The sequence below is a fragment of the Oncorhynchus kisutch genome, linkage group LG21 (assembly GCF_002021735.2).
Source record: "Oncorhynchus kisutch isolate 150728-3 linkage group LG21, Okis_V2, whole genome shotgun sequence".
Classification (NCBI taxonomy): domain Eukaryota; kingdom Metazoa; phylum Chordata; class Actinopteri; order Salmoniformes; family Salmonidae; genus Oncorhynchus; species Oncorhynchus kisutch.
This window is the reverse complement of record NC_034194.2, coordinates 46,895,203-46,912,664: the sequence shown is the minus strand read 5'-3', so window position 1 is coordinate 46,912,664 and position 17,462 is coordinate 46,895,203. Positions and strand designations below refer to the sequence as shown.

Below are 17,462 nucleotides of genomic sequence, written 5' to 3'. Positions count from 1 at the left end.
TAGTCTACCTACACCATCACAATAAATCCATGTAATATAGTCTACCTACACCATCACAATAAATCCATGTAATATAGTCTACCTACACCATCACAATAAATCCATGTAATATAGTCTACCTACCATCACAATAAATCCATGTAATATAGTCTACACCATCACAATAAATCCATGTAATATAGTCTACCTACACCATCACAATAAATCCATGTAATATAGTCTACCTACACCATCACAATAAATCCATGTAATATAGTCTACCTACACCATCACAATAAATCCATGTAATATAGTCTACCTACACCATCACAATAAATCCATGTAATATAGTCTACCTACACCATCACAATAAATCCATGTAATATAGTCTACCTACACCATCACAATAAATCCATGTAATATAGTCTACACCATCACAATAAATCCATGTAATATAGTCTACACCATCACAATAAATCCATGTAATATAGTCTACCTACACCATCACAATAAATCCATGTAATATAGTCTACACCATCACAATAAATCCATGTAATATAGTCTACACCATCACAATAAATCCATGTAATATAGTCTACACCATCACAATAAATCCATGTAATATAGTCTACCTACACCATCACAATAAATCCATGTAATATAGTCTACCTACACCATCACAATAAATCCATGTAATATAGTCTACCTACACCATCACAATAAATCCATGTAATATAGTCTACCTACACCATCACAATAAATCCATGTAATATAGTCTACCTACACCATCACAATAAATCCATGTAATATAGTCTACCTACACCATCACAATAAATCCATGTAATATAGTCTACCTACACCATCACAATAAATCCATGTAATATAGTCTACCTACACCATCACAATAAATCCATGTAATATAGTCTACCTACACCATCACAATAAATCCATGTAATATAGTCTACCTACACCATCACAATAAATCCATGTAATATAGTCTACACCATCACAATAAATCCATGTAATATAGTCTACCTACACCTCACAATAAATCCATGTAATAGTCTACCTACACCATCACAATAAATCCATGTAATATAGTCTACACCATCACAATAAATCCATGTAATATAGTCTACACCTACACCATCACAATAAATCCATGTAATATAGTCTACCTACACCTCCACAATAAATCCATGTAATATAGTCTACCTACACCATCACAATAAATCCATGTAATAGTCTACACCATCACAATAAATCCATGTAATATAGTCTACCTACACCATCACAATAAATCCATGTAATATAGTCTACCTACACCATCACAATAAATCCATGTAATATAGTCTACCTACACCATCACAATAAATCCATGTAATATAGTCTACCTACACCATCACAATAAATCCATGTAATATAGTCTACCTACACCATCACAATAAATCCATGTAATATAGTCTACCTACACCATCACAATAAATCCATGTAATATAGTCTACACCATCACAATAAATCCATGTAATAGTCTACACCATCACAATAAATCCATGTAATATAGTCTACCTACACCATCACAATAAATCCATGTAATATAGTCTACACATCACAATAAATCCATGTAATATAGTCTACACCATCACAATAAATCCATGTAATATAGTCTACCTACACCATCACAATAAATCCATGTAATATAGTCTACCTACACCATCACAATAAATCCATGTAATATAGTCTACCTACACCATCACAATAAATCCATGTAATATAGTCTACCTACACCATCACAATAAATCCATGTAATATAGTCTACCTACACCATCACAATAAATCCATGTAATAGTCTACCTACACCATCACAATAAATCCATGTAATAGTCTACCTACACCATCACAATAAATCCGTGTAATATAGTCTACCTACACCATCACAATAAATCCATGTAATATAGTCTACCTACACCATCACAATAAATCCATGTAATATAGTCTACCTACACCATCACAATAAATCCATGTAATATAGTCTACCTACACCATCACAATAAATCCATGTAATATAGTCTACACCATCACAATAAATCCATGTAATATAGTCTACACCATCACAATAAATCCATGTAATATAGTCTACCTACACCATCACAATAAATCCATGTAATATAGTCTACCTACACCATCACAATAAATCCATGTAATATAGTCTACACCATCACAATAAATCCATGTAATATAGTCTACCTACACCATCACAATAAATCCATGTAATATAGTCTACCTACACCATCACAATAAATCCATGTAATATAGTCTACCTACACCATCACAATAAATCCATGTAATATAGTCTACCTACACCATCACAATAAATCCATGTAATATAGTCTACACCATCACAATAAATCCATGTAATATAGTCTACACCATCACAATAAATCCATGTAATATAGTCTACCTACACCATCACAATAAATCCATGTAATATAGTCTACACCATCACAATAAATCCATGTAATATAGTCTACACCATCACAATAAATCCATGTAATATAGTCTACACCATCACAATAAATCCATGTAATATAGTCTACCTACACCATCACAATAAATCCATGTAATATAGTCTACACCATCACAATAAATCCATGTAATATAGTCTACCTACACCATCACAATAAATCCATGTAATATAGTCTACCTACACCATCACAATACATCCATGTAATATAGTCTACCTACACCATCACAATAAATCCATGTAATATAGTCTACCTACACCATCACAATAAATCCATGTAATATAGTCTACCTACACCATCACAATAAATCCATGTAATATAGTCTACCTACACCATCACAATAAATCCATGTAATATAGTCTACCTACACCATCACAATAAATCCATGTAATATAGTCTACCTACACCATCACAATAAATCCATGTAATATAGTCTACCTACACCATCACAATAAATCCATGTAATATAGTCTACCTACACCATCACAATAAATCCATGTAATATAGTCTACACCATCACAATAAATCCATGTAATATAGTCTACCTACACCATCACAATAAATCCATGTAATAGTCTACCTACACCATCACAATAAATCCATGTAATATAGTCTACACCATCACAATAAATCCATGTAATATAGTCTACCTACACCATCACAATAAATCCATGTAATATAGTCTACCTACACCATCACAATAAATCCATGTAATATAGTCTACCTACACCATCACAATAAATCCATGTAATATAGTCTACCTACACCATCACAATAAATCCATGTAATATAGTCTACACCATCACAATAAATCCATGTAATATAGTCTACCTACACCATCACAATAAATCCATGTAATATAGTCTACCTACACCATCACAATAAATCCATGTAATAGTCTACCTACACCATCACAATAAATCCATGTAATATAGTCTACCTACACCATCACAATAAATCCATGTAATATAGTCTACACCATCACAATAAATCCATGTAATATAGTCTACCTACACCATCACAATAAATCCATGTAATATAGTCTACCTACACCATCACAATAAATCCATGTAATATAGTCTACACCATCACAATAAATCCATGTAATATAGTCTACACCATCACAATAAATCCATGTAATATAGTCTACACCATCACAATAAATCCATGTAATATAGTCTACACCATCACAATAAATCCATGTAATATAGTCTACCTACACCATCACAATAAATCCATGTAATATAGTCTACCTACACCATCACAATAAATCCATGTAATATAGTCTACCTACACCATCACAATAAATCCATGTAATAGTCTACCTACACCATCACAATAAATCCATGTAATATAGTCTACCTACACCATCACAATAAATCCATGTAATATAGTCTACACCATCACAATAAATCCATGTAATATAGTCTACCTACACCATCACAATAAATCCATGTAATATAGTCTACCTACACCTCACAATAAATCCATGTAATATAGTCTACCTACACCATCACAATAAATCCATGTAATAGTCTACACCATCACAATAAATCCATGTAATATAGTCTACCTACACCATCACAATAAATCCATGTAATATAGTCTACCTACACCATCACAATAAATCCATGTAATATAGTCTACCTACACCATCACAATAAATCCATGTAATATAGTCTACCACACCATCACAATAAATCCATGTAATATAGTCTACCTACACCATCACAATAAATCCATGTAATATAGTCTACACCATCACAATAAATCCATGTAATATAGTCTACACCATCACAATAAATCCATGTAATATAGTCTACCTACACCATCACAATAAATCCATGTAATATAGTCTACCTACACCATCACAATAAATCCATGTAATATAGTCTACACCATCACAATAAATCCATGTAATATAGTCTACCTACACCATCACAATAAATCCATGTAATATAGTCTACCTACACCATCACAATAAATCCATGTAATATAGTCTACCTACACCTCACAATAAATCCATGTAATATAGTCTACCTACACCATCACAATAAATCCATGTAATAGTCTACCTACACCATCACAATAAATCCATGTAATATAGTCTACCTACACCATCACAATAAATCCATGTAATATAGTCTACCTACACCATCACAATAAATCCATGTAATATAGTCTACCTACACCATCACAATAAATCCATGTAATATAGTCTACCTACACCATCACAATAAATCCATGTAATATAGTCTACACCATCACAATAAATCCATGTAATATAGTCTACCTACACCATCACAATAAATCCATGTAATATAGTCTACCTACACCATCACAATAAATCCATGTAATATAGTCTACCTACACCATCACAATAAATCCATGTAATATAGTCTACCTACACCATCACAATAAATCCATGTAATATAGTCTACCTACACCATCACAATAAATCCATGTAATATAGTCTACCTACACCATCACAATAAATCCATGTAATATAGTCTACACCATCACAATAAATCCATGTAATAGTCTACACCATCACAATAAATCCATGTAATATAGTCTACCTACACCATCACAATAAATCCATGTAATATAGTCTACACCATCACAATAAATCCATGTAATAGTCTACACCATCACAATAAATCCATGTAATATAGTCTACCTACACCATCACAATAAATCCATGTAATATAGTCTACCTACACCATCACAATAAATCCATGTAATATAGTCTACCTACACCATCACAATAAATCCATGTAATATAGTCTACCTACACCACCACAATAAATCCATGTAATATAGTCTACCTACACCATCACAATAAATCCATGTAATAGTCTACCTACACCATCACAATAAATCCATGTAATATAGTCTACCTACACCATCACAATAAATCCATGTAATATAGTCTACCTACACCATCACAATAAATCCATGTAATATAGTCTACCTACACCATCACAATAAATCCATGTAATATAGTCTACCTACACCATCACAATAAATCCATGTAATATAGTCTACACCATCACAATAAATCCATGTAATATAGTCTACACCATCACAATAAATCCATGTAATATAGTCTACCTACACCATCACAATAAATCCATGTAATATAGTCTACCTACACCATCACAATAAATCCATGTAATATAGTCTACACCATCACAATAAATCCATGTAATATAGTCTACCTACACCATCACAATAAATCCATGTAATATAGTCTACCTACACCATCACAATAAATCCATGTAATATAGTCTACCTACACCATCACAATAAATCCATGTAATATAGTCTACCTACACCATCACAATAAATCCATGTAATATAGTCTACACCATCACAATAAATCCATGTAATATAGTCTACACCATCACAATAAATCCATGTAATATAGTCTACCTACACCATCACAATAAATCCATGTAATATAGTCTACACCATCACAATAAATCCATGTAATATAGTCTACACCATCACAATAAATCCATGTAATATAGTCTACACCATCACAATAAATCCATGTAATATAGTCTACCTACACCATCACAATAAATCCATGTAATATAGTCTACCTACACCATCACAATAAATCCATGTAATATAGTCTACCTACACCATCACAATAAATCCATGTAATATAGTCTACCTACACCATCACAATAAATCCATGTAATATAGTCTACCTACACCATCACAATAAATCCATGTAATATAGTCTACCTACACCATCACAATAAATCCATGTAATATAGTCTACCTACACCATCACAATAAATCCATGTAATATAGTCTACCTACACCATCACAATAAATCCATGTAATATAGTCTACCTACACCATCACAATAAATCCATGTAATATAGTCTACCTACACCATCACAATAAATCCATGTAATATAGTCTACACCATCACAATAAATCCATGTAATATAGTCTACCTACACCTCACAATAAATCCATGTAATAGTCTACCTACACCATCACAATAAATCCATGTAATATAGTCTACACCATCACAATAAATCCATGTAATATAGTCTACACTACACCATCACAATAAATCCATGTAATATAGTCTACCTACACCTCACAATAAATCCATGTAATATAGTCTACCTACACCATCACAATAAATCCATGTAATATAGTCTACCTACACCATCACAATAAATCCATGTAATATAGTCTACACCATCACAATAAATCCATGTAATATAGTCTACCTACACCATCACAATAAATCCATGTAATATAGTCTACCTACACCACCACAATAAATCCATGTAATAGTCTACCTACACCATCACAATAAATCCATGTAATATAGTCTACCTACACCACCACAATAAATCCATGTAATAATCTACACCATCACAATAAATCCATGTAATATAGTCTACCTACACCATCACAATAAATCCATGTAATATAGTCTACCTACACCATCACAATAAATCCATGTAATATAGTCTACCTACACCTCCACAATAACTCCATGTAATATAGTCTACCTACACCATCACAATAAATCCATGTAATAGTCTACCTACACCATCACAATAAATCCATGTAATATAGTCTACCTACACCATCACAATAAATCCATGTAATATAGTCTACCTACACCATCACAATAAATCCATGTAATATAGTCTACCTACACCATCACAATAAATCCATGTAATATAGTCTACCTACACCATCACAATAAATCCATGTAATATAGTCTACACCATCACAATAAATCCATGTAATATAGTCTACACCATCACAATAAATCCATGTAATATAGTCTACCTACACCATCACATAAATCCAGTAATATAGTCTACCTACACCATCACAATAAATCCATGTAAATATAGTCTACACCATCACAATAAATCCATGTAATATAGTCTACCTACACCTCACAATAAATCCATGTAATATCGTCTACCTACACCATCCACAATAAATCCATGTAATATAGTCTACCTACACCATCACAATAAATCCATGTTTGTAATTTGTAATATAGTCTACCTACACCATCACAATAAATCCATGTCATATAGTCTACACCATCACAATAAATCCATGTAATATAGTCTACACCATCACAATAAATCCATGTAATATAGTCTACCTACACACCATCACAATAAATCCCATGTAATATAGTCTACACCATCACAATAAATCCATGTAATATAGTCTACACCATCACAATAAATCCATGTAATATAGTCTACACCATCACAATAAATCCATGTAATATAGTCTACCTACACCATCACAATAAATCCATGTAATCTAGTCTACCTACACCACCACAATAATCCATGTTATATCAGTCTACCCTACACCTTCACACTAAATCCATGTAATATAGTCTACCTACACCATCACAATAAATCCATGTAATATAGTCTACCTACACCACCACAATAAATCCATGTAATATAGTCTACCTACACCACCACAATAAATCCATGTAATATAGTCTACCCTACACCATCACAATAAATCCATGTAATATAGTCTACCTACACCATCACAATAAATCCATGTAATATAGTCTACCTACACCACCACAATAAATCCATGTAATATAGTCTACCTACACCACCACAATAAATCCATGTAATATAGTCTACACCATCACAATACATCCATGTAATATAGTCTACCTACACCTCCACAATAATCCATGTAATAGTCTACCTACAACCATCACAATAATCCATGTAATATAGTCTACACCATCACACTAAATCCATGTAATATAGTCTACACCTACACCATCACAACAAATCCATGTAATATAGTCTACCTACACCTCCACACATAATCCATGTAATATAGTCTACCTACACCATCACAATAAATCCATGTAATAGTCTACACCATCACAATAAATCCATGTAATATAGTCTACCTACACCCATCACAATAAATCCATGTAATATAGTCTACCTACACCATCACAATAAATCCGTGTAATATAGTCTACCTACACCATCACAATAAATCCATGTAATATAGTCTACCTACACCATCACAATAAATCCATGTAATATAGTCTACCTACACCATCACAATAAATCCATGTAATATAGTCTACCTACACCATCACAATAAATCCATGTAATATAGTCTACACCATCACAATAAATCCATGTAATAGTCTACACCATCACAATAAATCCATGTAATATAGTCTACCTACACCATCACACTAAATCCATGTAATATAGTCTACACCATCACAATAAATCCATGTAAGTCTACACCATCACAATAAATCCATGTAATATAGTCTACCTACACCATCACAATAAATCCATGTAATATAGTCTACCTACACCATCACAATAAATCCATGTAATATAGTCTACCTACACCATCACAATAAATCCATGTAATATAGTCTACCTACACCTCCACAATAAATCCATGTAATATAGTCTACCTACACCATCACAATAAATCCATGTAATAGTCTACCTACACCATCACAATAAATCCGTGTAATATAGTCTACCTACACCATCACAATAAATCCATGTAATATAGTCTACCTACACCATCACAATAAATTCCATGTAATATAGTCTACCTACACCATCACAATAAATCCATGTAATATAGTCTACCTACACCATCACAATAAATCCATGTAATATAGTCTACACCATCACAATAAATCCATGTAATATAGTCTACACCATCACAATAAATCCATGTAATATAGTCTACCTACACCATCACAATAAATCCATGTAATATAGTCTACCTACACCATCACAATAAATCCATGTAATATAGTCTACACCATCACAATAAATCCATGTAATATAGTCTACCTACACCATTACAATAAATCCATGTAATATAGTCTACCTACACATCACAATAAATCCATGTAATATAGTCTACCTACACCATCACAATTAATCCATGTAATATAGTCTACCTACACCATCACAATAAATCCATGTAATATAGTCTACACCATCACAATAATCCATGTAATATAGTCTACACCATCACAATAAATCCATGTAATATAGTCTACCTACACCATCACAATAAATCCATGTAATATAGTCTACACCATCACAATAAATCCATGTAATATAGTCTACACCATCACAATAAATCCATGTAATATAGTCTACCCCATCACAATAAATCCATGTAATATAGTCTACCTACACCATCACAATACATCCATGTAATATAGTCTACACCATCACAATAAATCCATGTAATATAGTCTACCTACACCATCACAATAAATCCATGTAATATAGTCTACCTACACCACCACAATAAATCCATGTAATATAGTCTACCTACACCTTCACAATAATCCATGTAATATAGTCTACCTACACCATCACAATAAATCCATGTAATATAGTCTACCTACACCACCACAATAAATCCATGTAATATAGTCTACCTACACCACCACAATAAATCCATGTAATATAGTCTACCTACACCATCACAATAAATCCATGTAATATAGTCTACCTACACCATCACAATAAATCCATGTAATATAGTCTACCTACACCACCACAATAAATCCATGTAATATAGTCTACCTACACCACCACAATAAATCCATGTAATATAGTCTACACCATCACAATACATCCATGTAATATAGTCTACCTACACCTCCACAATAAATCCATGTAATAGTCTACCCTACACCATCACAATAAATCCATGTAATATAGTCTACACCATCACAATAAATCATGTAATATAGTCTACACCTACACCATCACAACAAATCCATGTAATATAGTCTACCTACACCTCCACAATAAATCCATGTAATATAGTCTACCTACACCATCACAATAATCCATGTAATATAGTCTACCTACACCACCACAATAAATCCATGTAATATAGTCTACACCATCACAATAAATCCATGTAATATAGTCTACCTACACCACCACAATAAATCCATGTAATATAGTCTACCTACACCACCACAATAAATCCATGTAATAGTCTACCTACACCATCACAATAAATCCATGTAATATAGTCTACCTACACCATCACAATAAATCCATGTAATAATCTACACCATCACAATAAATCCATGTAATATAGTCTACCTACACCATCACAATAAATCCATGTAATATAGTCTACCTACACCATCACAATAAATCCATGTAATATAGTCTACACCACCACAATAAATCCATGTAATATAGTCTACCCCATCACAATAAATCCATGTAATATAGTCTACACCACCACAATAAATCCATGTAATATAGTCTACACCATCACAATAAATCCATGTAATATAGTCTACCTACACCATCACAATAAATCCATGTAATATAGTCTACCTACACCTCCACAATAATCCATGTAATATAGTCTACCTACACCATCACAATAAATCCATGTAATAGTCTACCTACACCATCACAATAAATCCATGTAATATAGTCTACCTACACCACCACAATAAATCCATGTAATATAGTCTACACCATCACAATAAATCCATGTAATATAGTCTACCTACACCATCACAATAAATCCATGTAATATAGTCTACCTACACCTCCACAATAAATCCATGTAATATAGTCTACCTACACCATCACAATAAATCCATGTAATAGTCTACACCATCACAATAAATCCATGTAATATAGTCTACCTACACCATCACAATAAATCCATGTAATATAGTCTACCTACACCATCACAATAAATCCGTGTAATATAGTCTACCTACACCATCACAATAAATCCATGTAATATAGTCTACACACACCATCACAATAAATCCATGTAATATAGTCTACCTACACCATCACAATAAATCCATGTAATATAGTCTACACCATCACAATAAATCCATGTAATATAGTCTACACCATCACAATAAATCCATGTAATATAGTCTACCTACACCATCACAATAAATCCAGGTAATATAGTCTACCTACACCATCACAATAAATCCATGTAATATAGTCTACACCATCACAATAAATCCATGTAATATAGTCTACCTACACCATCACAATAAATCCATGTAATATAGTCTACCTACACCATCACAATAAATCCATGTAATATAGTCTACCTACACCTCCACAATAAATCCATGTAATATAGTCTACCTACACCATCACAATAAATCCATGTAATAGTCTACCTACACCATCACAATAAATCCATGTAATATAGTCTACCTACACCATCACAATAAATCCATGTAATATAGTCTACCTACACCATCACAATAAATCCATGTAATATAGTCTACCTACACCATCACAATAAATCCATGTAATATAGTCTACCTACACCACCACAATAAATCCATGTAATATAGTCTACACCATCACAATAAATCCATGTAATATAGTCTACCTACACCATCACAATAAATCCATGTAATATAGTCTACCTACACCTCCACAATAAATCCATGTAATATAGTCTACCTACACCATCACAATAAATCCATGTAATAGTCTACACCATCACAATAAATCCATGTAATATAGTCTACCTACACCATCACAATAAATCCATGTAATATAGTCTACCTACACCATCACAATAAATCCGTGTAATATAGTCTACCTACACCATCACAATAAATCCATGTAATATAGTCTACCTACACCATCACAATAAATCCATGTAATATAGTCTACCTACACCATCACAATAAATCCATGTAATATAGTCTACCTACACCATCACAATAAATCCATGTAATATAGTCTACACCATCACAATAAATCCATGTAATAGTCTACACCATCACAATAAATCCCATGTAATATAGTCTACCTACACCATCACAATAAATCCATGTAATATAGTCTACACCATCACAATAAATCCATGTAATAGTCTACACCATCACAATAAATCCATGTAATATAGTCTACCTACACCATCACAATAAATCCATGTAATATAGTCTACCTACACCATCACAATAAATCCATGTAATATAGTCTACCTACACCATCACAATAAATCCATGTAATATAGTCTACCTACACCTCCACAATAAATCCATGTAATATAGTCTACCTACACCATCACAATAAATCCATGTAATAGTCTACCTACACCATCACAATAAATCCGTGTAATATAGTCTACCTACACCATCACAATAAATCCATGTAATATAGTCTACCTACACCATCACAATAAATCCATGTAATATAGTCTACCTACACCATCACAATAAATCCATTGTAATATAGTCTACCTACACCATCACAATAAATCCATGTAATATAGTCTACACCATCACAATAAATCCATGTAATATAGTCTACACCATCACAATAAATCCATGTAATATAGTCTACCTACACCATCACAATAAATCCATGTAATATAGTCTACCTACACCATCACAATAAATCCATGTAATATAGTCTACACCATCACAATAAATCCATGTAATATAGTCTACCTACACCATCACAATAAATCCATGTAATATAGTCTACCTACACCATCACAATAAATCCATGTAATATAGTCTACCTACACCATCACAATAAATCCATGTAATATAGTCTACCTACACCATCACAATAAATCCATGTAATATAGTCTACACCATCACAATAAATCCATGTAATATAGTCTACACCATCACAATAAATCCATGTAATATAGTCTACACCATCACAATAAATCCATGTAATATAGTCTACCTACACCATCACAATAAATCCATGTAATATAGTCTACCTACACCACCACAATAAATCCATGTAATATAGTCTACCTACACCTTCACAATAAATCCATGTAATATAGTCTACCTACACCATCACAATAAATCCATGTAATATAGTCTACCTACACCACCACAATAAATCCATGTAATATAGTCTACCTACACCACCACAATAAATCCATGTAATATAGTCTACCTACACCATCACAATAAATCCATGTAATATAGTCTACCTACACCATCACAATAAATCCATGTAATATAGTCTACCTACACCACCACAATAAATCCATGTAATATAGTCTACCTACACCACCACAATAAATCCATGTAATATAGTCTACACCATCACAATACATCCATGTAATATAGTCTACCTACACCTCCACAATAAATCCATGTAATAGTCTACCTACACCATCACAATAAATCCATGTAATATAGTCTACACCATCACAATAAATCCATGTAATATAGTCTACACCTACACCATCACAACAAATCCATGTAATATAGTCTACCTACACCTCCACAATAAATCCATGTAATATAGTCTACCTACACCATCACAATAAATCCATGTAATATAGTCTACCTACACCACCACAATAAATCCATGTAATATAGTCTACACCATCACAATAAATCCATGTAATATAGTCTACCTACACCACCACAATAAATCCATGTAATATAGTCTACCTACACCACCACAATAAATCCATGTAATAGTCTACCTACACCATCACAATAAATCCATGTAATATAGTCTACACCATCACAATAAATCCATGTAATATAGTCTACACCATCACAATAAATCCATGTAATATAGTCTACCTACACCACCACAATAAATCCATGTAATAATCTACACCATCACAATAAATCCATGTAATATAGTCTACCTACACCATCACAATAAATCCATGTAATATAGTCTACCTACACCATCACAATAAATCCATGTAATATAGTCTACCTACACCATCACAATAAATCCATGTAATATAGTCTACCTACACCTCCACAATAAATCCATGTAATATAGTCTACCTACACCGTCACAATAAATCCATGTAATATAGTCTACCTACACCATCACAATAAATCCATTTAATAGTCTACACCATCACAATAAATCCATGTAATATAGTCTACCTACACCTCCACAATAAATCCATGTAATATAGTCTACACCATCACAATAAATCCATGTAATATAGTCTACACCACCACAATAAATCCATGTAATATAGTCTACACCACCACAATAAATCCATGTAATATAGTCTACACCGTCACAATAAATCCATGTAATATAGTCTACCTACACCATCACAATAAATCCATGTAATATAGTCTACACCATCACAATAAATCCATGTAATATAGTCTACACCATCACAATTTCTTCATATACGAGCAGTTTGGAACTTGGTAGTGAGTGTTGCAACCGAGAACAGATGATTTTGAATAGCTACGCGCTTCAACACTCAGCAGTCACGTTCTGTGAATTTGTGTGACTTACCACTTCGTGGCTGAGCCATTGTTGCTCCTAGACGTTTCCACTTCACAATAACATGACTTACAGTTGACAAGGGCAGCTAAAGCAGGGCAGACATTTGACAAACTGACTTGTTGCAAAGGTGGCATCCTAATTTAGGTGCCACATTGAAAGTCACTGAGCTCTTCAGAAAGGCCATTCTACTGTCAATGTTTGTCTGTGGTGATTGCATGTAGGTGTGCTCGATTTTATGCAACGGATGTGACTTAAAGCTAAAACTACTAATTAAGTATATATATATGTATGTGTGTGTGTGTATATATATTCTTGATTTAATCTTGTCTTTACATATACTAAATAATGTGATATTAGTTTTGATTTAGAATGGAGCATTATCATGCACCTGTATCGAAACAGGGAAAAAATACATCATGTCATCTATGCACTTAAATCGAGGACACTTTTCCCCTGGTTCATTTTCATGCCAGCCAGGTAGACTATACTCCTGTTGTAAAGATAAGCAATATGCTTAATATTAGGAAAGTTGAGAAATAAATATAGTAGGCCTAGCCTATAGAAAGCTGATGGGATCCTCCTCTTTTTAATAGAGGCCATCACTTGGTTCTCTCACACAATTGCATATAGAAATGTTGTGCAACATGAGTTCATGAAGTGTGTGATTAGATGGACAATAGAGTGCTGAGTACCAGGCACGTAGCAAGTTTGGTAGACTATTAATGACCAGCAGAGCTTGGAGGAGCCTAATTACTGTGACTAAATGATCTCGTGGAATTTGACTGTCCACCGGTGTGTTGGTAATACTGTCACAGCCCTAACCATGGCTCACTTTCCAAATCTCCTCTCCCCCTTTCCTCTACCTGTAACTCTTCCCCAGGGCGAGGTTGACCTTCTCAGCCAACTTACCTGATAAATAAAGGTGAATAGAATGAATAACTACACACACCAGTCACACTTCTACATCCCCAGCTATCCCCTGACCTCTGTCTGACCTCTGTTTTAGGAGGCGTTATATCGCTTTGTGGCGGCAGCGGATGAGGCGGCGCCACGTGGAACATTCCTCCGCTCTCTCCCCGGATCAGCGCTTCAAGATCCTACCTCTATTTTATTACTCTCAGCCTCTTCCCTCTTCCTCCTACCCCCTCCTCGCTCCCCTCCAACCCCCCAGACATGTCAGGCTAACGCAGTACACTGAATCGGTATGGTTGGTGTTAGCAGGATGCTAGGCTAATGGCTAATGTAAATTAGATAACAGGGTAGCACAGAGCAAGAATCTATAGCGCCCTCTACAGATCGAGGCAGGTAACACAAACTCACTAATCTCTGAACCCATAAAATTCTGTCATGATTGTCTCGGATGAGGGGAGTCGAAACTCCCTCCACAGACTCACTGGTCCAGTTCAGTACCTACCATGTACATATGACCAGCGAGATCGTTGAAGAATCACTGCGGAATTGGATGTTGGGAAATGCCTTCAGAACCGTCCACTGGGGCAACAGTGAGCGCTATTACCATCCAGTAGACTTGGTTTTACCTTGAGGACAGGGGTGGTTAAATAACTAAGTGTAAGCCTTCATTTAAACATGTTGACGTTTGGAGCAATGGGACACCACAGCAGTGTCAGAAACACTGAACTTTGACATTTGGATAAACGTAGATGAATGACTAGTTCTGCAGTGAGACAGAGCTTGTTGCATATGACATATCAATCCCTGCATTAACAATATGGACCAGTTGACCAGAACCATCCGAGTCCATTCTGGAGCAAAAACAACAATCAGAATGATCCAGAAGCCAACAATGCAGTGTGATTAGCTGAGGCCAGTAAGAAGCAGAGAACTGCTTCTGTTCAGGTCTGTTCGGTAGGGAGCAACATCCCAGGACATTCAGATAGAACCATACATTCTGCAGGTTTTAACCTCAATTTCCATTTTTGTTTTGAATGAGTTATTTAACGTTAGCTTGGAGTGGCTAACAGGTTAGCGTGAAACTATTACCCTGAGAAAGTTTAATAAAATGTAAATGAACAACACTACTACACTGTATATACAAATGGGTGAATATGAATTAATTTATTTGAAGTGGGTTTTTTTTAGCAGCTGTTTATGATTGAGTTTCTTCTTGTTAGAGGCGGGGCTTAAATGGCTATCAGGGTCAGCCTCCGGTTGTCATGGCAGACCTGTGACGGACATGCATCGTTAAGAGTTTTATTACAGAGGCTGAATAAACAGTGGGTTCAAAACCAGAAGGAACACGACTGGTCGACTCTTACTGTAGGAGTGCACACACACACCTTACATCTGACACACATAGGCCTAGGCATTGATTCAATTCGTATCACTTATAGCGTGATTGAAATTTAAAGACAAAGACAAACTACATTTCACAGTATAACCCTGTGTTGGCTCAATCAGACACCACATTCACAGTATAACCCTGTGTTGGCTCAATCAGACACCACATTCACATTATAACCCTGTGTTGGCTCAATCAGACACCACATTCACAGTATAACCCTGTGTTGGCTCAATCAGACACCACATTCACAGTATAACCCTGTGTTGGCTCAATCAGACACCACATTCACAGTATAACCCTGTGTTGGCTCAATCAGACACCACATTCACAGTAAAA

General features: G+C 34.2%; 1 protein-coding gene across 5 annotated transcripts in view; it reads left to right on the top strand.

Annotated features, from left to right (window-relative positions):
- Positions 1-17,080, top strand: part of mapre3b (microtubule-associated protein, RP/EB family, member 3b) — an 85,415-nt gene extending 68,335 nt beyond the window's left edge. For 3 of the 5 annotated variants that reach the window (XM_031800680.1, XM_031800681.1, XM_031800685.1), the window contains one exon: positions 15,831-17,080. In XM_031800680.1, coding sequence (XP_031656540.1) covers positions 15,831-16,022 — 192 coding nt within the window. In that variant the 3' untranslated portion in view covers positions 16,023-17,080. Of the gene's footprint in view, positions 1-15,704; positions 15,747-15,830 lie in introns of all 5 variants that reach the window. The other 2 variants (XM_031800682.1, XM_031800683.1) reach the window with 1 other exon arrangement.
- Positions 17,081-17,462: the final 382 nt, after the last annotated feature.